The sequence below is a fragment of the Brachycentrus maculatus genome, unplaced genomic scaffold (assembly GCF_059751285.1).
Source record: "Brachycentrus maculatus isolate JH-2025_06_01 unplaced genomic scaffold, ASM5975128v1 h1tg000263l, whole genome shotgun sequence".
Taxonomy (NCBI): domain Eukaryota; kingdom Metazoa; phylum Arthropoda; class Insecta; order Trichoptera; family Brachycentridae; genus Brachycentrus; species Brachycentrus maculatus.
In genome coordinates, this window is record NW_028281014.1 from 1,852,904 (window position 1) to 1,874,025 (window position 21,122).

The following is a 21,122-nucleotide window of genomic DNA, read 5'->3' on the forward strand; positions in this document are numbered from 1 at the left end:
TTTATGAAGCTGTAAATCACGGAGCCTCCCCACTTAGAGACTACTAACTTTACCTTGTGATTCCAAACGCTTTTATTAATTTTATCTATAATTCTTATTTACAATCACTGATATGTATTTTTGCGAACTGGAGACGAATTCAACCGATACCGTATCTTATCAATTAAGGCAGTATTAAACGTCTATTAAATAAATCGATAAAATATATCTTAATCGACATTAATTTATAGGCGGTATTAAACGTCTATTAAATAAATCGTTATCGATAGAATATATCTTAAGAGATATTTTGAATAAAAAAATGTTTGGATAAGGGACAAAACCAAGCTGGGCAGGTCATGTGGCACATATCGCTCACTCCTTTCAACAACGTTATATATCAAAAATCGTCAATTTTCAGTTGTGCGTGTTTTCGGAATGCCTAAAAAATGTACGACATATCAGTGAAAGCGGCATATTTTAATCTTAATATTAACCCGCTACAGGGCAGAAAGTGTTGTTTTTGCATTTTGAAGAAATTGGTATTGTTTTTTTTTTTTTAATATTCTAAATATTTTTCAAATGGAGAAAAAACATTCAAGTTTTACCTAAAAAGATCTGTTGCACAGTAAAAAGTTCAATAAAAAATAAAAGTTCTATATCCCATATTTGTGTATGTTTATTTATTATCGGCCATATTAAATTTTAACAAATTACGCAACATGGGAAAGTAGTATATGTATCTAGTAAATATAAATTAGAAAATAATAGAAAATATTTGTAGAAAGATTAATATATTTCAAAAAAGCAGTACAAATAAATTATAATAATCACTTAAATACTTACCAATTTAACAACTTAAAAAAATACAGGTTGTAGAAATCAAATTAATGTGAAATGTAAAATAGGTAGGACATAATAACATAAGTGGATATTACTTGTCTAGATATTGTGTAAACAGTTTATATTACAACTTATGTTTTAACTAACTAGTATAGGTACCTATTTACCATAATAAAATTTAAAAAAAATCCTTTTGAGGTTGAGATAAAAAATACATATAAAAATTGCCACCTACATTTATTTAAGAAAAGCCGAAACCAAGTAAGTATATATGCAACGATGAAAAATGGTTTGTGACATATTTACTAAATACTAAAACGTTCCCGTATTTACGATTTTGGGAGTCGATTTCCGATACAATATCATTATCAAAAGCTACGTACATACTTATATATTAATAATTAATACTTTCAATTCCACTGTAAAAATAAACGTGAAGTAATCGTAATAGTTAGACTGCATCGTGAATATTCGGTAAACGGGTAATATAAGGCCTAGTATTCGTTAAATAGCAACTTAATTTTCTTTAAACCCAGGTAACATTTGATTTTTTTTAAAACACCGTTTACCTATTGAATAAATAAGTTTATCTGCGAAATAAGTGATTTTGAAAAAAAAAAATATAAAAATATTTATTCAATCCATATTCTAAAAAACAAAAAAAAATGCATTAAAAAAATGGGTGTGACCCGGCGTCCGGTTGTATGCATTGCCGGAAGCTAAATTAATTGGCCTTGTGTATGGCCTTAATGACAGTTTTTGCAATCGGGATGACATTTTTTATACTCTTCACATCCGCAGCCATCGGGCCCCCAGCGGAAGCCCCTGGTGACCCAGCAGATCTCCGCCTCGCACTTGGAGCACTTCACGTAGTCACACCCTTCGTCCTTCTGGATGACGATCCCGCACGAGGGACAAGGCATTGCCTCTCCGGTCACTTCTATCATGCTCTCGATCAAGTCCTCCGTGTACTTATCGGGATCTTCCAGTGTATGCTGGTATTCTAAGCAAGTTAAGATGTTGCCATCGTGAAGTCCCTGTAATGCGATTTGACATTTTTTTGTTTGTTTAATACAGTTTCAATAAATTACAAAAATAATATTTTAAGTCATTTGCCAGACGTTTCTATTTTTAACATATCTTAATGCTAGTTACGCTGTTCCTCTCCAAAAAAAGAGACTAAGCTATTGTGCTTGGAGAGTGACTTAACCTTTTTTTATGAAATAAGTATATGTGTTTTTATTATTTACAAAAATACTTCAATTTCATACTATTTCTGTGAGCCTAAGCGGCTCATTATTAGAAATAGGTATCAAATTGTGGTAGAGTGGGTTCGAAACTCTGACTCAAGATTCCGCGACACTAACCCCGGGACCACAACCCGACATTGTTTATTATTTATACTTATGAATGCTATAATAGTTTTTTTCTTAAATTATTTATTTTGTGTGTGTTATAATATATAATTTATAACCAGGGCGTCGCACGGTGCGTTATATTGGCAATCTAGCGGAACTTTATTATTTTTTTCGATGGCTTATATTTTGAAAAAATTATTTTATTCCAATAGAAAACAAACCATTTTACAAAACTGTTTAATTATTTTTAAATTAAGTCATTCCGAAAAATACATAATCGTATCGGAAACCCGAGCTTCAGCGCGCCGTTGGGGGTGAGCGGTTTTAAACGAATGCGCATCAGTCGCTTGAGTCATCATATTATAAATTTGTGTTATGTATGTGAAATATTTGTTTATATTTTTATAGTACTAATTTATCAAGGTATACTGTGCTTGTTTTTATTTGAGTAAATATTATTTCATTAGCCTGCAAAGTCCTGTTGAACTTATAGCTCGTAAATATAAATTATAATTGGTTTATTCCAATTATAACTAGGCTTTTAGTATGCCATACCCTAAAATACCGTACTATGACAGTATTTTTATAAAAGCTTAACTTATATTCTTATTAGCACATATAATAACTTTTTGCTTAATTTGCCATACCCATACATTTTTTTCTGAATTTCAGAATGACTACGTAAATTTCTCGTCAGGCTATTTTTGACATATGGGTCGTAGATTCGAAACGCGTGAGAGTTGAAGCCATAATTGCAAATATTTTGGAGCAATTTAATATGCTTTCAGTGTTATTTAAGATTTTGACTAGTTTTAAAACAAAAATCAGAAGTGTTTGTCAAAAAATTGGGCAAAAGTGGAATAAATCGGGTGGATCTCGAAAACAATTCTTGAGTTCAAATTCTTTATAGATTATTCAAGGAAATCTTATGTTTTCTAATATTTTTACTCAAGTTCTATCAAGTACTTTGAAAAATAGCTCAATTTGTAAGCCTTGTAGGCCTTGAAAGGTTTTTGAATCATGTGCATCGAAGGTCAAAAAACGAAAAATACAAAATCATGTTAAATTAACAACCCAACAAGAGTTGTCCTTGGCCACAGTAATCAAACTGAGAAAAACTGGAAAAAGAGATTCTGCCGCCTTCATCAGAGAGTTATCTTCTGCCTTCCTAACAATAAAAAAATATTTCAATAAAAAATAAGCCGAATTATCTGCGGATTAAGCACTACCTATAAAATAATCTAAAAACCCATTAGTATGATATCATAAGGCAACAAATGATAGATATAAATAGGAAACAATATCCACCTTACTAAGCGAAAGAATCTGTGAAATTCTCCAGCAATCACCATCAACGAAATTTCAGCTGAAATTCCGCTTTAGTCACTTAACGATCATACTGGGGCGCGATTATCCAAGGTTCAAGAAGAAGTGCTTGAAACTCTTTGTTACTCGAAAAACATTAGTTAAAATAAAATTCTAAAGTGGGTCTGTCATGGTGCCGACAAAATAGGTACCGACAAAATTTTCAGAAGACCATCATACAGACAAAAAATTGTTTAGTATTACTATGATGTCAATACAAATATGTATACTTATAGTGGAACTGTTAAACACAACAAAAAATATATTTGGCAAAATCGTGCACCATTGTCGACTAGATGTTGGCACCCCATTTAATTGGTTTTTATTAAAGAAACGGTGAACACAATGACTACAGAAGTTGATGAAAGAAAAAAATTTGGATGAAATTACGACACTTTCTCCAACAAAAATACTTGTGAATGCACGTGAAGCTTACGATGATTTTGTATGATAGACGGTAAAGTATCCGATGCCATGTGATCATGTTTATCTATTCAAACAGAACTTAAAATATGAGTTTAATGAATCAGAAGAATATTTAAATAATAGTGATTCTGAATAAAACATAACTTGAATATTCTCCATTTTCAAATTATTCCTGGCCTCATATACGAATATATACCTTTCTTTTACAAACATTGGTGATGACGTTTTATGCATATATGCATCTACAACAAATATTAAAATAATATTAATATCTGCCAAAACATTTAAGTGTAATACAAACACATTTAACTGTGACCTCTTTTCATAAAGCATGAAAGTTGTTTTGATACCCATTTTATCATATCTTTCTAGAAATACTATAAGATAAATACAAAATGTTCACTCAATCGTGTATTTTATAAGTGATAGTATCCAAAAACCTACTAAAACCGGTATATTTTAAGCGTAATAATAAAGTACCCCTAGATTGCCAAAATAACGCACTGTGCGTCGGTTACATACGGAAATTTACTTTTTAGTAGTTAATACGATACTATGTAGTAAAAACGTTAACTTCCGTATGAAATCCCTTCCAAGCTGTTTCTACTCGTAAAAACTACCAAAAAATCAATATATAAAACTTTACACCTAGGTTTTTCCTTCGTGAAATCGGACGTGCTTTATATATTTTCTTAAGATTTTATTTATAATTATTATTTTGTCTGTTTGAAATTATTTTTACATACCTTGCAAGACAAGCAATTTGACATTTTGCATTCGAGACAAACGAAAGATTTTCTGAATCTGTAGACGATTCCTGATCCATTGCAATTTGGAGCATTGCACTCCATCGTGCCTTCTTTTATACTCAAATTCCCCATTTGATTTTCAAAGTCCGCAGCTTTGTCCTTAGAGTTAAATAATCCCGATATTTTCTTCAGTATAATGCTATTGACTATCTCCTTGACTTCATTTTGCAGCATCACGTCGTTGCACATGGTTTCACATTCATTGCCAGCAGGACACTTTCCATTCAGACTGACGTTGATTTTAACATCTACACCCTGTTCGACAATGGTTTCCATGCACGGTTTACACAAAAAATGGTCGCATTTCAGTTTTATCAGAGAACGAGCAAAATAAAGCTTGTCGCATTTTTCACATTTATATCTTGGGTACTCAATAGTTTCCTCACGAGGTTGCTAAAATAAATAATAACTTAATATTTTAAACATAAAAGCCAATAATTCGTTGAATATTTGGATAAATAACATTATTTTGTTTAAACCCAGGTAACATTCCACATAATTGTTTTTTTAAAACACTGTTTTTGTATGTAAAAAATAAGTTCTTCAAAATAAATATATGGTTATGAAAAAAAATGAGTTATTGATAAAATGATTTTTTTAATGAATTAAATAAACAATTTTTATTCAATCTATACACTAATAACTTTATTTTGAATATATCTAGATTTTAAAATTAAAATTAAATATTTGAAAATAATACTTACCCAGTAATTTCCAAATGACATTTTGCTGAATACGCTTTTGAATGCCAAAGTCAAATAAGTGTGTGTATGAAACAAATGTGTATGTTTGTCGCTCTTATATTGTATCTACTTATACCCAAACCATTGCACTTATGGAAATATGATGACAAATTCTGACTAAATTACCAAAAATAAGGTAATTCTTATCTTTTCCAAATAAAATTTTACGATAGTAAGTAATTCAGTTCGTCATGTTTAAAATCTTATCTCTTTAATGCTAACTCTTTTTATCATTGAAAATTTTTTAATTTTCTTTTTTTGGGTTAACAACAGCAACATATGTAAAAGAAAACATTAACATATCGCTCACTCCTTTCAAAAACGTCATAAATCAAAAAACTTGATTTCTCAGGAGAACGTTTTTAAAGTTTAAAAATATAGTACAATGTATTAAAAATAAATATCAAGCCACTTATTGAACTTTTTACTGTGCAACAGATCTCTTTAGTTAAAACCTGAAGGTTTTTTTCCATTTGAAAAATATATAGTTTATTTTTAAAAAAAGAAAAAGAAAAAGTTTGCGGGACACTGTTTTTGAGCATTCTTGTACTCGACTCGAATTTGCTAACGCGGTAAAATCCCGGGAGAAAGGGTATTTCTTGAATTAGCTAAAATCTAAAATATTCTGACAGACCAATCTGAATTCATGGTATGATCTGTGTATATGTGTCATCATATACCCCATAATCTGTTATCGACATCTTATTCGTCTTGCTGCTAATGCGCTGCGTGCAAAGAAAAGTAGTTTTGTTTTATGTGCTTGAATATTATATTTCTTGTGCTTGAGTCAATAATGAACTTCAAACGTTTTTACAATGGTACATAAATTAAAACCAATAAATTGTTAGTAGTGTTCGGTTATCGAGTTCTTGACCATTATTTTACATATATAATCTCATAATAAATAAGTAAAGAAAAAAAAATAAACCGCGATCCAACATACCCAATCTAGAATGGACCGGAAAACCTCAGGTGAAAGTGATCAAGTAAGTGAGAAAATCGATGTAATATATTTTATGTTTTGAATATTGAAAGCATTAACTTAACATATTATTTTGAGAAATAAAAAGACTTTGTGTTTTGATCCACTCACATTTTTATTAATTAACTAGTTTCGGCAACAACCTGTTGCCCTCTTCAGGGTTTAATTTGTGACTTAAATTAAACCCTGAAGACAAATTTAAAACACAGTAAGGGACATTTTTTTGTAGTACGTTTTTTTTGCATTTTTGGACTAAGTAAATTCTACTTAGTCCAAAATGCAAAAAAAACCTACTTCAAAAAAATGTCCCTTACTGTGTTTTGAGTTTGGACAGCCGTGTTGCCCTAACAGGTTGTTGCCGAAACTAGTTGGTTAATTAAAATGGGAGTGGATCAAAACACAAAGTCTTTTTATTTCTCAAAATAATATAATATATTTTAATACATTCGATAGTGTTATTTTATTTCTAGGGTTGTTTGTAAGTAATTAAACTTGTCTCGATGGAGTTTATATAGCATAACTCACGAATATAAATATATGTCAAATAATTTTCCTATGAAAATAATCCGTGATTAAACTTTGCTAATTTTAATACATTACGTACGACAGAATTTAAATAGTACCCTTGTACATTTTACCCGTTTGTGGGTAATGTTTCTACCACATGGTAATGCTACAGCTGCTACAAGTACATAATTATATAATTAGCTAGTCTTGTAAGTAATGAACTGCGCGACAAACTTATTCGTAGTATAATTATTATTATTATTATTATTTGACATCTTATCAAAGATGAAGAAGAATATGGAAGTCTGGGCATTCACGGGGCTGACGTCATAGGCTGGTTTAAGTGATCACTTTACACACGTGTAACATTCACCAATTCTACCCATTATTGACAACCACACTACTCAAATTCTTGGAAGCTCTGTATATATGAACCAATTTTGAAACATTATTCTTGAATCACTAGAACTTCACTAGAGACATCTATTGGTGAGATGAAAAGAAGCTTTTTAATCGGCAGAAACTCTTTTATTTGTGTAATTCGTAGTGTTCCATAATTGATAACTGTCTCCGAAAAAATCTATATTATGTTTGCTCTGAACTTAAACTTTAAAGTAAAATGGCTGGTGTTATATGCACAAAGGAACAAGTCCACGAATTTGAAAAACACAAAAGAGACGAGTATGGAAATCATATGATTATGTCATGCTGTCTAACTATCACGCCGCTTTAGTAGGTAGAGATAATAGAATTGAAAATAAAACCCAAAGAATTATCTTTTTCATCTATATATTCAAAGAATATCCCGAAGACTTGTAGTGCCGGAATGGTCCCTGGTATCACACTTCATTCTTGCTGATGAGTCTTCCCTTTTTCCCCATGTACCTATTTGATTTATAAATAAGTAGATAAGCGACAAGTGTGACATTCCATTTTGTTGTTTCCAGGAAAAAGGGAATGCAGATCATCAGTACGACGAACCATCAAGTTCTACGAGTGATAATTATTGGAGGAGAATGAATCCATTCAGCACTCAAAAACCTAATTTGTTCAGACAGATAGCTTTATATACATACAACTTTTTCATGACTAAAGTGTCTTATAATCACTGTATTAATTGTCATGACAAGTTCATTACTGATTGTGGAATCAAGCTAGAAGAAGAGTGTTCTAATTTTATATGCAAGAAATGTATAGTAAAAAATGTCGAAGAAGCTATTGGAGATAAAATGGATACTGATCAAAAAGTCCAATGTACAACCGATAATGTTTTTTTGGAAGAAAAGTGTCGCAAGATTGTGCAGAACCAACAAATCAAAGAAATTACTAGAGATGTCATTTTCAAAAAAATGTTTGATGGTGATAAAAGTTGCAAAACATTGAATAAACCAGTTAATATTGAATCATTCCTCTGCAACTATTGTCAGACAATATATAAATCTAAATTTGAGATCAAATTGGAATGTCATCACAGCTTTTGTAAAAATTTTATTTCTAAGATTGTTCAAACGACTTTCGATGCTAAAATTGTATGTCCATATAAAGTTACCGAGTATAAATGCGAAAAAACAATTCAACCAAGAGAAATTCAGAAGGCTGTGAGTGCAGAAATTTTTGAGGATTTTCTAAAAGGACAGTTAAATACAAAAACTGGATATCATGTGATACAGTGCAATACTCCTGAGTGTATTGGATGGAATGTTATTGATGGAAGCAGCAATTCATTTATTTGTCTAGTCTGCAATATCACCAATTGTTTGTTGTGTAAGGTACGTTCTTTGTGATATTTCTTAATTATAAATTTTTTACTAACATAAATTTTCCATTGACATTAACATTCTATGAAATAATTGGCGGGTATATAAGACGAGATGCATGAACGTGGAAGAGGCGAAGAATGTTTGCAAAGACAGAGTGGTGTGGCTTCTATTCTCTCTGCCTACCCCTGCGGAGAAACGGCGTGATGCTTAGTTAGTTTTTTTCTATTAACATAACAATACAATGCAACGAATTCTGGCGAAAAGGATAATTAGTGGCCTTATAGATATACATGCTTTATCACTTGAGCAGTGTTGTTTATGTGCCATAAGAATGCACGCATCGTCAAAAGTTGCGTGCACCTTCTTTGCTCATACTTTTTTATAAGTTGTAAGCAATTTGCACGTGGTCTTCATACAATTTAACTCCAGCAGTAGATGGACTATATTAATGGAACATCCCCGTAAAGGCTGCTATAAACATATTTTAATAAATATGTATAATATATATATTATATATATTTCTATAATATAATATATATATTTCTTCTTTCACAGGGTTTTCATGACAGTAACATACTGAGCTGCGTACACTACAGGCAAACACTGGAGGATCCGATCAGACATTCGGAGGAGTATATTCGTAATATGCAAAGTACAGGAGAGGCGATGGCTTGTCCCACTTGCGGAATCATCATCCAGAAGGACGAGGGGTGTGACTGGGTGAAGTGTGTCAATTGCGAGACAGAGATCTGTTGGGTCACCAAAGGCCCTCGCCGGGGACCCGAAGGGTGTCACTGCGGCTTGGATGGAATGAAGTGCCACCCCGATTGTAAAAACTGTCATTAATGGCAACCATAGGGTTGTCTTTATAGTTGACTTTTACTTTTATGTATGTAATAATAAACCCTTATCCGCACCCCAATGGTGCATAGGGCACTGCGTCATATAAACGCAGTGTTATCTTGATCGTTTACACATGAAGGAAAGGTGATCAGCCCTCCGCTTCAGGTACCAGTCCAGGATAATATTGAATAAATATGACAATGAAAAAATCACTTCTATTTATTTTACCCCCCTTGGGAATCGAACCCGGGACCTCTAGAACGGTAGCCGAGCGTGCTGACCATTACACTACGGAGGCGGACAAAATATCTAATAATTAATGTAATTACACTCTTTTCTTTATGTCAACTTAATATTCTCAGAATCATGAATCTTTCTCGGATTTTCAAACTATTCATTTTATTTATTTTCTGTCAAACAAGGCAAACTTATTTTTATTAAGTTTTCACGGCTATTTTGATTTAAAATGTTTTGATTTATAAAATATGTCACTAATTCTCTATCGCTGCCACCACACTGATTATTTATTTATTTATTTTAAACTTCATGTACAGAAAATAAAAAGTACATTGGCGGGCTTATTGTTAAAAAGCAATATCTTCCAACCGACCAAAAGCGGACTAGTGATATTGATCAAAACGTTTGATACCATATATAGCCGTTTGCAATCAGAGGGTAGATAGTACTTGAACATTTAAAAAAAACATAAATTACAAATTGACATTATTTTGGTTGTTCAAAAAAATTCATAATCTTACTTATTACTTTTAACTTCTTGATATTTTTTTTTAATCTATACACTAATTATTACAAATGAGTGCTGGTAATGTGAATAATGCTTATTATTTCAAGTTTTCTTCTTCAATGTTTGTTTTTTTTTAAATAAAATTTTATGTTTTACTGTATTGAACATCTTTATACTCGTATATATTTTAATAGTAATTAGAAATGAAAAAAAACTGTAATCTCTTTATATCGTAATTTTAAGTACTTTTTGTTAATTGGCGAAGCCAGAAATAGCTAGAAATGTAAAATAGAAAACCAAATTAATATTTTTTTTTACAAACATATTATCGATTCACAAATACATACGTATATGTATCTACTAATAGCAAGTGTAATTTAATATATTTGTTTTACTATTTTTTGTCTCTCTTTCATTTATGCAATGTAACTTTTTTTAATCAATAAAGATAACATAACATTTTTATCTTCATCATTATTTCCTGTATGATTTGAATAGTAAAACTGTATATTTTCAAATACCATACATGCTGTAGATTTTCTTTCAAAGTATATTTGAAAGATTAGGCACCCTGACTTGACTAGCAAAGAAATCAATTACCTCAGCCAACATCTTTTCATCTTACGCCCCCTGACCCCTCTGGAGGTGTTGTACCCACTTTTCGAATCACCGAGAAAAATAACTAAGTTTTTTTTTTTTTTAATTATCATTTATTAAAATAAAAATGCTACAATATGTATAAAAATAAGATGTGCATTTAAGATTAAAATGACCTTCATAGTATCGATGGACAACAAATTGTATAAACTGACAAACATTTTGCAAAATTGCGTTACAAAGTATAATTTTGAAAATAAAAACAAGTGTAAATACATACACAATAGGGACCTACACTTTGTAAGTACTTACTTACTTATTATATTATAAATTAACCCTTTGTATAATATTAACCATTTGGTATGTGTATACTGCCAACTCAAATTTAAAGACTTATTATATGATTGTAGTTATATAATTCTGGTTTAATTGTATTAAAAAGTTAAAAAAAAAAAAACAATAATATCTAATAACGATAATATCTAATCCCCTTATGTTTGACTGACTGAGCAGGACAATTTTGGCGTGGTTAAATTTCATCTTACTCAAAATACATCACTAACCACCGATATGTCTAGGACGTGATCCTATGAAAATGGCACATTTTGTTCAGTAATATTATAAAAGGTTCACAAATAAAATTAAGTGTATCATACTAGCTTTGAACTAAAAACAATATTTTTGACATTAATAGTACCTACTTAATAGTGGGTTATGCTAGCATTTTATTATCATTATGTATTTTTTCCTTTAATAATACATAAATTAGGTTCACTCTGAATTCAGGTTATAAATTTACACTTATTTGGTATTATTTTTCCAAACGATTTCGATAAATAGTACCAAATAAAAGTGGTTTAAAATAAAGCATGTTATATTTATGTAGTATGTTATTTTTCAAATCGGAGAATGGCTGTGGACATGATTATGATGATTCTGAGTTAAAAATATCAAAAAAATACTAACATTTCATACAGGCAAAACTCATTTGAATTTTTTTATTGTATTAGGTAAATCAAAATATTGTTAAACAAAACTCACCTTTGTTACAATGAAAACCTTTTTTTCACGTGGGTGAACAAATCTATCTCCCCTTTCTATCTTTCTTTGACTAATCCGTTACAATATTACATTTAATCTTTAATAATTATAACTTAAGTATTTTTCTAACTGATGCTTAAATAATAATGTAATGTACATCTGCGTATACTACAAAAGCTGCATGTAGCTACAAAAAGACTCAACTATCACTTCGAATACATAATCGCTATGAAAATTATGCGAATTGATTTAAAACGCAAAGATGGATCCTTAAAGTGAAATCTATTAATGACATCTATTAATGATAACTGCTATTATAATCATGATAATTTTGGATAATTTTCGTAAAATACTAACATTCTAAAATACATTAACACATTTCGTGGCTACAAGGTAAGCCTGAAACGTCCTGAAACCCTGCATAGCTATGAAAGTTCTGATAAATTATATGTAGCTGCAGCATAAAATAAAACAGCGCATTAATGAAGCTATCAGAAAAAAATAAATCTATCAGTTTTATTTCAACGAGATTATATTTACAACTGTCGATCATTTTTGAAAAAAAAATTGACAACGGGCCTTCTCTATTTGGTGCTCGTGGTCTCCAACTGAACTGACTGATTTATAATTTTGGTACACTTTTCCTGTTCGGTGATTTTGTATTGAATGTCATCGGGTCATCTCCATAATACAATTATTCATGAGCAGAAGGTTGATGGATTTGGCCCAAATTCAAAAACAATACACTGACTAGTCACCAATCAAAAACAATACACTGACCAGTCACCAATCACCATGATAATCTTTCTTAAACCTTCGACTAATATGAGTGTTTACTGTGGGTTAAAAATTATTTGATGAATTTGTAGTCTTTCAAGTGACTGTGGTTTCTAGTAATCGCCGGGAATAACGGTATTATTAATACATAATTCTTTTTGAAATGAGAAATTTTGCAAGATTTCGTTTACAGCTTAGACACGTAAAATCTCTTCGACAAACAACCAAGGCAAACCCCTCGATCTTATAGCGTTACAAGAGACCAATTGCAAAGTGATTTTGCTACCCATTCTACAATTCAGAATGTGAATAATTCAACATTTGATTTTGATCAATTTCTAATTGGCTCGAGGACATTACGTTGTCTCGGGATTGCCTATTTATATGAGGCCAAAATTGGCTCGGCATAGAGGAATGTCAAAAAAATTGGCATCTTGTAAACGCCACATAGAGTCGTGGATCGGTTTATTCAGTCGTTGCTAATGACAATAGTTGCACTTAGGGTGGCACTTGACCCCGTTGACGCCGCACTGGCACCCGGCGGAGGTGTCGCCCTTGCCCGCGGGCCCCCAGCGTGGCCCGCGAGTGACCCAGCAGATCTCGGTCTTGCACATGCTGCAGCGCAGCCAGTCGCAGCCCCACTTCTTCATGAGCACCACGTGGCATGAGGGGCACGCCAGCGCCTCGCCGCGTTCCACCAGCTCTGCCAGCATCTGCCGCGTGCGCTGTCCGTCCTCCTCTCCGCTGCCACCTCCGCTACTCTCCTGGTGTTCCTTACAATTCTTGCCTTCGTGAATAGCCTGAATAAAAATAAGAATTATTGAAATATTAATATACAATTATTATTAATATATTAAAATACTACAGCAAGAGGAAGATCCCACACGGTGGACCGATCAAATTAAGGCAGCAGCAGGCACCTCGGTGGTTGGAGCGCTTCGTGCAGCGCAGTCAAGGGATAACTGGAGAAGAGTCATTGCTTCTGCAAGGGTCACAACCCTCAGCGATGAGGAATAAGACGGAGAAGAAGAAGAATATACAATACAATAAAACGACTGCCCAATATTTATTTACAAAGTATAATTTTGCAAAATTTTAACCCAAATCTTATCTACATTCAAAATAATACACATGTTTATATGTACGAGTATATCAAGAATTAATTCAATAAGTAATATCGATAATTCCGCTTGATGAAAAAAAAACAATGTTTATACTCTCTTCTAACACTTAACGGAATAAAGACACGATATGTTTTGTCTCAGAACGAGTCCAATTATGACTTATTCGTTCTGATATATGGAAAACATCAAAATAACATTTTTTAAGACTGGTGGACTTACCTGGCACGTTAGGCAATTTATTTTCTTGCACACTGGGCAAAGAAAGTCGTTGACATTTTCTTCGAATATGCACCATCCTTTGCAGTCGGGAGATTTACAATGAAAGGCATTTTTTATTTTATTTTCAGCAACGTTTACGGACTTCGCCAAATGTTTTTCGTACAAAGTTTTGTTAACCAGAGCTTTAATTTCTCTTTCCTGAATTGTACAATCGCAGAAATACTCTTTATCCCTGTACGGACATTTTATTTCAGCTTCTTCGCTGAATTTAACAGTGTTGGCTAAACACTCCTTGCAGAATGAGTGGAGACATTCCCTCAAAGTAACTCCAGCTCTGGGATTGCAGTCCATCAAGCAAACGGGGCACTCGAACTTCTCAGTGTTTAAAACTAAATCTGCGTTATCCAAATTAACGAGTTGCAAGTAATGGGTTTTCTCTTCGGTGGGTTTCTTTTCGGTTTTCGTTTCCACTTTCTTTTCGAGAGCCAAAGATTTCCTTGAACCACAGGCGCTGCATAATGGACTTAAAAGACTATTGATAAGTGTGCAAGCGGAACAAATCCAAGTTTTCTTTGTTATATCTTTTAAAGCAGGACTCTCAAGAGGGATCTTAACTTTAGAGGGACCCGGAGATATCTGTTCAATCTTATTCGATGAAATTGCTTCATTAGCTTTATCCTTTTGTTGAACGGGATCACTTTTGCTACCAATAGGTTGTTCAGTTGTTTTTGAGTTTTGAGTTTTAATTTGTACGCCAGACGTAGTAGCAATTTCAATGGGTTTTGATACAATTGGTGCTTCTTTTTCTGGCTGCGCTTCTGCAAAAAAGGTGTATTGGTTTTTATTTAAATAAAAAAATAAAACGTGAATAAATATAAAAATAAACACGACTAGTTTTAAGAATTACAGATGTTCTCGAAACAAGTCGTGTTTTCATTAATAAACTCAAAAGGTTGTATTATATAACCCTCACTCCTTTCAACAACGTCAAATATCAAAAATCGTCAATTTTCAGTTGTGCATGTTTTCGGAATTCCCAGAAAATTTACTATATCCCAGCAAAAGCGGCATATGTTTAACCTAATATTTACCCGCTACAGGGCAGAAAGTGTTATTTTTGCATTTTGAAGAAAAGGTATTGTTTATTATTTTTTAAATATACTAAATATTTTTCAAATGTAGAAAAAACATTCAGGTTTTACCTAAAAGTTCTGTTGCACCGTAAAAAGTTCAATAAGGGGCTTGATATTTATTTTTAATACATTTTATTATATTTTTAAACTTTAAAAACGATCTCCTGAAAAATCAAGGTTTTTTATATTTGACGTTGTTGAAAGGAGTGAGCGACAAGTGTTATATTTTAATATTTAAATCAACATGTTATTCCACAAAGTTAATACGAGATTAATAAATAATGGATTTCATTTAGTAATCCAATGCCTAATAGTTCAAGAATTCATTTATACGTTTTTTTATATTACTATCCAATACGTGGTAATCATGGTTCGGTTCAAAAGGAGATAAAAATAAACATAAGAGATTTTTCACGTTATTATTTCATATCAGTTTTGACCAGTGCTTGAAGGGCAGTACTTTACCATCATGTAATCAACTGCTTCGATACGGTGCACCATTGGGTTTAGTTATCCCTTTTGGGTTAGAAGAAAAAGATTACCGATAATTACGATATTCAGCATGACAATCCAGAAAAACACTATAGACTTTAATTATACAACAATTTAATAAGTGATTTGAACTTGATTGCAATCAAATTGAATTTTTCGTAAATTATCCCTTGTCTGTCTGTCTATCTGTCTGAAGAGGCATTTTTAACGACGGTAAAATCTACCTGCATATTTTCTTAGATACTTTGGCTAGTTTGAGCATGAGAAATCAGAATCATCTGCCCATTAGAATTCAAATGGACTATAAAGTTTACACAGACATAACATACAGCACGCCTACGGCAAACTACTTAGTTGCTATGTAAATAATCACTTTATAAATATTAGTGCGAAACGTACATAAGAGTTAAAAGCTCATTGGGCCTTCATCTTGCATACAAAGCTTTAAAATTATCCATATTTTTTTTACAAAAATGTTAGATGCATTTTACTATTCCAATTTTATATAATGTATCCAAAATTTAGTAAGTATAAAGTGTTATTTAAAACCTGTATTTTATTTCGAACGGCAATAGAAATTCCAAAAACCCTGTTTCTGCAGTTAAAGTTACCTTTTAGCGTTCTTGATTTTCGCAATATTATAATATATATTTTACTTTTACCACACTTATCGTCCTGTTGAATCTTAAACTGTTTTATTTTAGTATTTTCATGAATATTAAATAAAATTAAACACACAAGGACGAATAAAATACATTTAATATTAATGTAGAAATTTGAAAATATCTACATTAAATCATGACCCCAATGCGATTCTGATACGAATATCGATATAGGTAACATAAAATAAAATCAAGCAGATCGTCGTCCATATTTGTTATTTTACAATATCTAACTGATAAAATTGAATTCAGTTTATTTACATAAATAACATGTAGGAGAATATTGAAATTCAACGCGCACGTAGGTTATGGAAAGTAGAAGTCAAAGTTAAACAAATGTGATTGATTTGTGACAAAGAGGAGTAGATATGCGGTCGAGAAGAGGTATAAATGATAAGAATAAGCATACATATAACGTACAATTCTTCCTAAGTTGTTATCATACATACCTGGTGCAACAACATATAGGAACAACGGAGTATCAAAATCTTCTCCATTGTAATTTGAGAGTTTCGTGTCATCATTGGTAGTGAGTTGTTTTCCAATGATCCACCTCTGAACTCCCACAGGAATATGGAGTTCCTCGAAAACTTTTAATTTTAAATCCGCTATAGTGATATTATCCTTTATTCTTAGAGTGATAGGTCCTTGGTGGGAAAATTGATCTTCAATGTAAATTTGTATACTGAAAAAAATCAATATATTACTCTTACGAAATAAATCAAGTTGAATGACATTCTAAAGTTATTATTATAAAAATTTTGACTACCTTTTAGAGTTCACATCTTTAGAGTGAATGGTGGCTGCACTTGTGACGGAGCAATTGACTTTTAACAAAGCTAAATCTTTCGCTAACTTGGCCGCTAGAAAGTCATTTCCTTGAGCAATCGCCGATTCCAACTGCTTCAACAATAATTTCGTATTTCCGGTATTTTTTTCTTGATCTATTTTCGGTTTTGGAAAAGCCAAACGACTTTCATGAACATTAATGTAAAGTGCGTTTCCTACATTATTGAGAGGAACTATATCGTCTGTTTTCACTACCGCGTTTTGAGTTTTGGTTACTGAAGAATCTTCCTTTATCCCATCACTTGTAATACCCTTACAAATTGGTTTATTTACAATATTATTATCTGCTTTTTTTGCTATTGAACTTGTTTGGGCCGAACTATTAACTTTATTGGATTCTCTATTGGGAATTCGGTCTGCGTTCAATTTTTCGTCTTTGGTTTTACTTAAAACAATATCTTTTGGCAATTTTTGATTTAGATTATTTTGCATCAAATTCGCTACATCCGTTTTACTTTTTTCTTTAGAGTTTTCAGCGTCTTTAGATGATTGTACTAAGACAACAGGTTGTTTTTCAAAATTAATTTTTGATTGATTACTTTCCAAAATTTTGTTTGAAGAGCTCGCAACAATAATAGGTGTTTCGCTCGGATTGACAATTTTAGCGATAGGACTAGAAAGTGAAATGGGACAATCTAATTTTGTATCTACCTTGGTTTTGCTTTTTAAATCAGATTCAATTGATTTAACAGGTTTAGGTCTCTTTGGTAAGGAATTTTTCATTTCTTTAAGTATTTCACGAAGCCTGTATTTTTCATCCGCTTCTGTCAGCTTATGTTGATTTTTTAAATCATTTTCCCTAGCAATGTTTAGATTTGGTTCTGTCGATGATAAAACTTTATTTTCAGAAAAATTGAAGTTTGCAATCGCTGAAAAAACCTCAGCCTCGAATGATTGTGATGATTCAGCTACTAAATCATTTTTTGTATTTTCACTGTTTTTTTTGTCATCTTGAACGGGAGTTAGTTGAACATTAATACAACGAATGCATATTTTTCCAGAAGTTAAGTTATCAAGTCCGCATTTTGCGCAAATTTTCTTTACTCCTTTCGGGCTATTAATTCGAATTAATCCGTTCGAAAACATATTTTCAGTTTTTTTCGGTAATGCACCGAGAGCTATATTTTCGTCAATATTTTTAGTTTCATCCTTTCCATCAACACCAGCTAAATTTGTCAATGCGTTGAATTTGTTTATGAGATCTCTGGCGGACGATGGTTTATTTATGTGATTTTCGTTTACGCTATCGGATCGACTTTGCAGATCTTTTTTGTGAAGTTTAATTATTTCTGCGGCTTCTCTGTCCAGTTCACTTATATTTGGAAGAAGGCAAGATGATCTTTTTTCTTGTTTAGTATCCACGTCAAATGAGTCATTGGGTACTGATTTCTTATTTTCAAATATACGAGAGCATCTAAAGAATCCAACTTCAGGATACTCGTGTTTGTTCTTTTTCTTACCGGAATTACTATTTTTACCATTCTTATTTTTGGATTTATTGTCTGTCACTTGCCGTTTATACCAAGGCTTTGGTGAAAGTTCCGCTTGAACAGAACTGCCATTTTTAGATTTATCCATATCCAATAGAAGTATTTTATTATCGTTTTGATACTTCACTTTATTCGCTACTTCTGCTAATGTGTGAGATTCTTCAGTTATATGGCTAGTGTAAAATAGTTGTTTCGGAGGGGGAGGAGCTGGTCGTTTTTTTCTGTAAGTTTTTGTATAGTCTACGTTAACAGGCGGTTGCGGAGCTTTTCTTTTTCCCTTTACGTGGCAGTTTATTGCTATCTTGGCATCTTTGGAAGATAAACTTGCAGTCTTTCTATTATTATCAAATTCTATATCATAATCACCTTTCTTTGCTAATGCGGGTAGACTAAACGTGTCGTAAATTTGGACATAGTTAACATTTTCCGCATGAACTACTTTTTGCTTGGATTGTGGAATCGAGTCTATTCGTCCCCCTAAAGTTCCACTGGAATACAAACTGTACTTTTTCCTAAGGCTTAAGTTTTTGTCTAAATTTCTCCTTCGGTTTCTTTCGACTATAAGTCTGTGGTATGTTTCTGTATATGGCCCCGAAGCTATGAACTTTTCAGGTTGGCACGCGTCCCCGTAGGGTTTGTATATATTTGCCGGTAGAAAAGCAAAACTCGCAACCGTCGCTGTGCTGGAGGTTGAACTGTCGTCTTCAGAACTGTCGGAGAGAGAACTTATTTCCGGCTCTACATTCCTCTGCAAATTTTCAACTTTCTTGAACCAATTTAAAAAGGATTTGAATCCTGTGGATCGCGGCCGCTGTTCCAACAGATGCTTAGAATTCACTAAGAAGGCTTCTCTTCTGGTATTAACGATTTTTTCACTTTCCTTTGGTATATCGGCTTGCATTTTATAATTTCACTAATCAAGCTTTGTTTTATAGTCAAAAAATATTACGCTAATAATCTGAAAGAAATTTTTAAATATTAATTTACAAGAACATGAATTTGAAAGATTTATCAAACCATATTTTACTTATCAAAGTAAATAATTTAATTTTGTTATAAATGTGATACTTCGTTACGTAGGAATAAAATAATTGTATACACATAAAACTAATGCCGTTGTACTTCGAACATAAAAGAATCTGTAGATATTCTACAATATTTATTATGAGTACTTTACTTGTAAATAGATATACTGGATACAGCAGGTACTGATTTTATGGTTTCAATAAATATTCATTATTCAAGTATTTAGTTCTGGAGAAAAAAACTTGTCACATTTTCTATTAAATGCATATTTACCTAAGAATTTTTTTCAAGGTGAGGAAAATATTTACATATATTTGAATTTTTACATTACTATATATTTTTTTTAAATGATGCTCAAGGTAGTTTATTCCACTTTCGGTCAGTTTTTTGTCATACAAGAGGGAGGCAGTTAACGACAAGAAAAATAACAAGTTGAAATCTTACCTTGTTTTCCTCTTTCTTTGTAAAGTTTAATTTCTTTTGAAACATTTCTTTGTTTCTTAACCACAACACAAGTAAACTTTAGGCAGATAATAACACTGCTTTCTGCACACTGAGAATTCAGAACTTCTTCATCACTTCCGATGCACAAAGAACTCAGATTTCAGACAACTAAGGAAAATTTCACATGATTCAGTTGCTATTTTTAAATCCAATCATTCAAACACTCATTACAGAAGTTTTAATATCGTTTATTCATAAAGTAACTGAAAAAGCTCTCTAGAAAAACACTAGATATTCGAGAAACGGAGTGACGGTCGAACATTTTATAATATGGAGTAGAAAATTGGTTAAAATTAGATCATAATATTCTCGTCCGTCTCACCCGCTTCTTTGCGTACCATTTTAGAACACGAGACGCGCCATAAGCAAAAGGCGGTAAACGTAAAACTACATGTATCGTAGCTTATAACAGCGCCAAAAATAGTAGTTTCCAGTAAAAAAAGTAGATTAATTTCATAACTTTACTTATTTATTTATGCGGAATTTTTTTTATTATTACATACCGAAATTTGTTAGTAAGTATACTTAGAGCATTCGCCGCAGGCAGTGATGGGCTAACCCCCTCCTGCCATAAAACGTGGTACCTAAGTCTTCGTCAACCTTACCGTGGTGGTAACACGTCTTGCTTTAATTAACCACAGGCAGGGGGCGCCTACCAGAAATCCTCGGGATTCACCTAGGGATGTAGAGGGCCACGACCATGTCAATTAAAGACGTGGTATAAAACCCATTTATTTAAAACATAAAAGAGATCATAAGCATGATTGGCGGAAGCTGTTCTTCAATTCATTAGTGTTCAGTGGTCACCAATTTTTTTTATGAAAAGCAGGATTGTTTTTTTTTTTAAA

General features: G+C 32.2%; 2 protein-coding genes and 1 long non-coding RNA gene across 3 annotated transcripts; 1 reads left to right on the forward strand and 2 right to left on the reverse strand.

The window, feature by feature from the left end:
* Positions 1 to 1,568: 1,568 nt before the first annotated feature.
* LOC148305739 (ranBP-type and C3HC4-type zinc finger-containing protein 1-like) lies at positions 1,569 to 4,969 on the reverse strand. The gene is made up of 2 exons (XM_088266192.1): positions 4,718 to 4,969; positions 1,569 to 1,859 (listed from the first exon to the last, which is right to left on the reverse strand). Exons 1-2 carry the CDS (start codon positions 4,967 to 4,969, stop codon positions 1,569 to 1,571), a joined length of 543 nt encoding a protein of 180 aa, XP_088122318.1.
* A 1,271-nt stretch (positions 4,970 to 6,240) lies between these two features.
* On the forward strand, positions 6,241 to 10,299 carry LOC148305740 (uncharacterized). Its single transcript, XR_015838123.1, has 3 exons — positions 6,241 to 6,509; positions 7,960 to 8,781; positions 9,328 to 10,299. It is a non-coding gene; the product is annotated as an uncharacterized LOC148305740 (long non-coding RNA).
* A 768-nt stretch (positions 10,300 to 11,067) lies between these two features.
* On the reverse strand, positions 11,068 to 20,885 carry LOC148305741 (uncharacterized). Its single transcript, XM_088266196.1, has 5 exons — positions 20,215 to 20,885; positions 17,175 to 19,702; positions 16,855 to 17,090; positions 14,119 to 14,936; positions 11,068 to 13,575 (listed from the first exon to the last, which is right to left on the reverse strand). Exons 2-5 carry the CDS (start codon positions 19,643 to 19,645, stop codon positions 13,255 to 13,257), a joined length of 3,846 nt encoding a protein of 1,281 aa, XP_088122322.1. The 5' UTR covers positions 19,646 to 19,702; positions 20,215 to 20,885; the 3' UTR covers positions 11,068 to 13,254.
* Positions 20,886 to 21,122: the final 237 nt, after the last annotated feature.

Bases quoted from the DNA above. Each gene is read 5' to 3' on its own strand.
- LOC148305739 (XM_088266192.1), bottom strand. From the start codon at position 4,969: ATGTGCAACGACGTGATGCTGCAAAATGAAGTCAAGGAGATAGTCAAT. The intron at 1,860-4,717 runs GTATGTAAAAAT...ATCGCATTACAG, and splicing joins CAAATTGCTTGTCTTGCAAG to GGACTTCACGATGGCAACAT.
- LOC148305741 (XM_088266196.1), bottom strand. From the start codon at position 19,645: ATGCAAGCCGATATACCAAAGGAAAGTGAAAAAATCGTTAATACCAGA. The intron at 14,937-16,854 runs GTATGTATGATA...CCTTTTTTGCAG, and splicing joins CCTATATGTTGTTGCACCAG to AAGCGCAGCCAGAAAAAGAA. The intron at 13,576-14,118 runs GTAAGTCCACCA...ATTTTTATTCAG, and splicing joins TAAATTGCCTAACGTGCCAG to GCTATTCACGAAGGCAAGAA.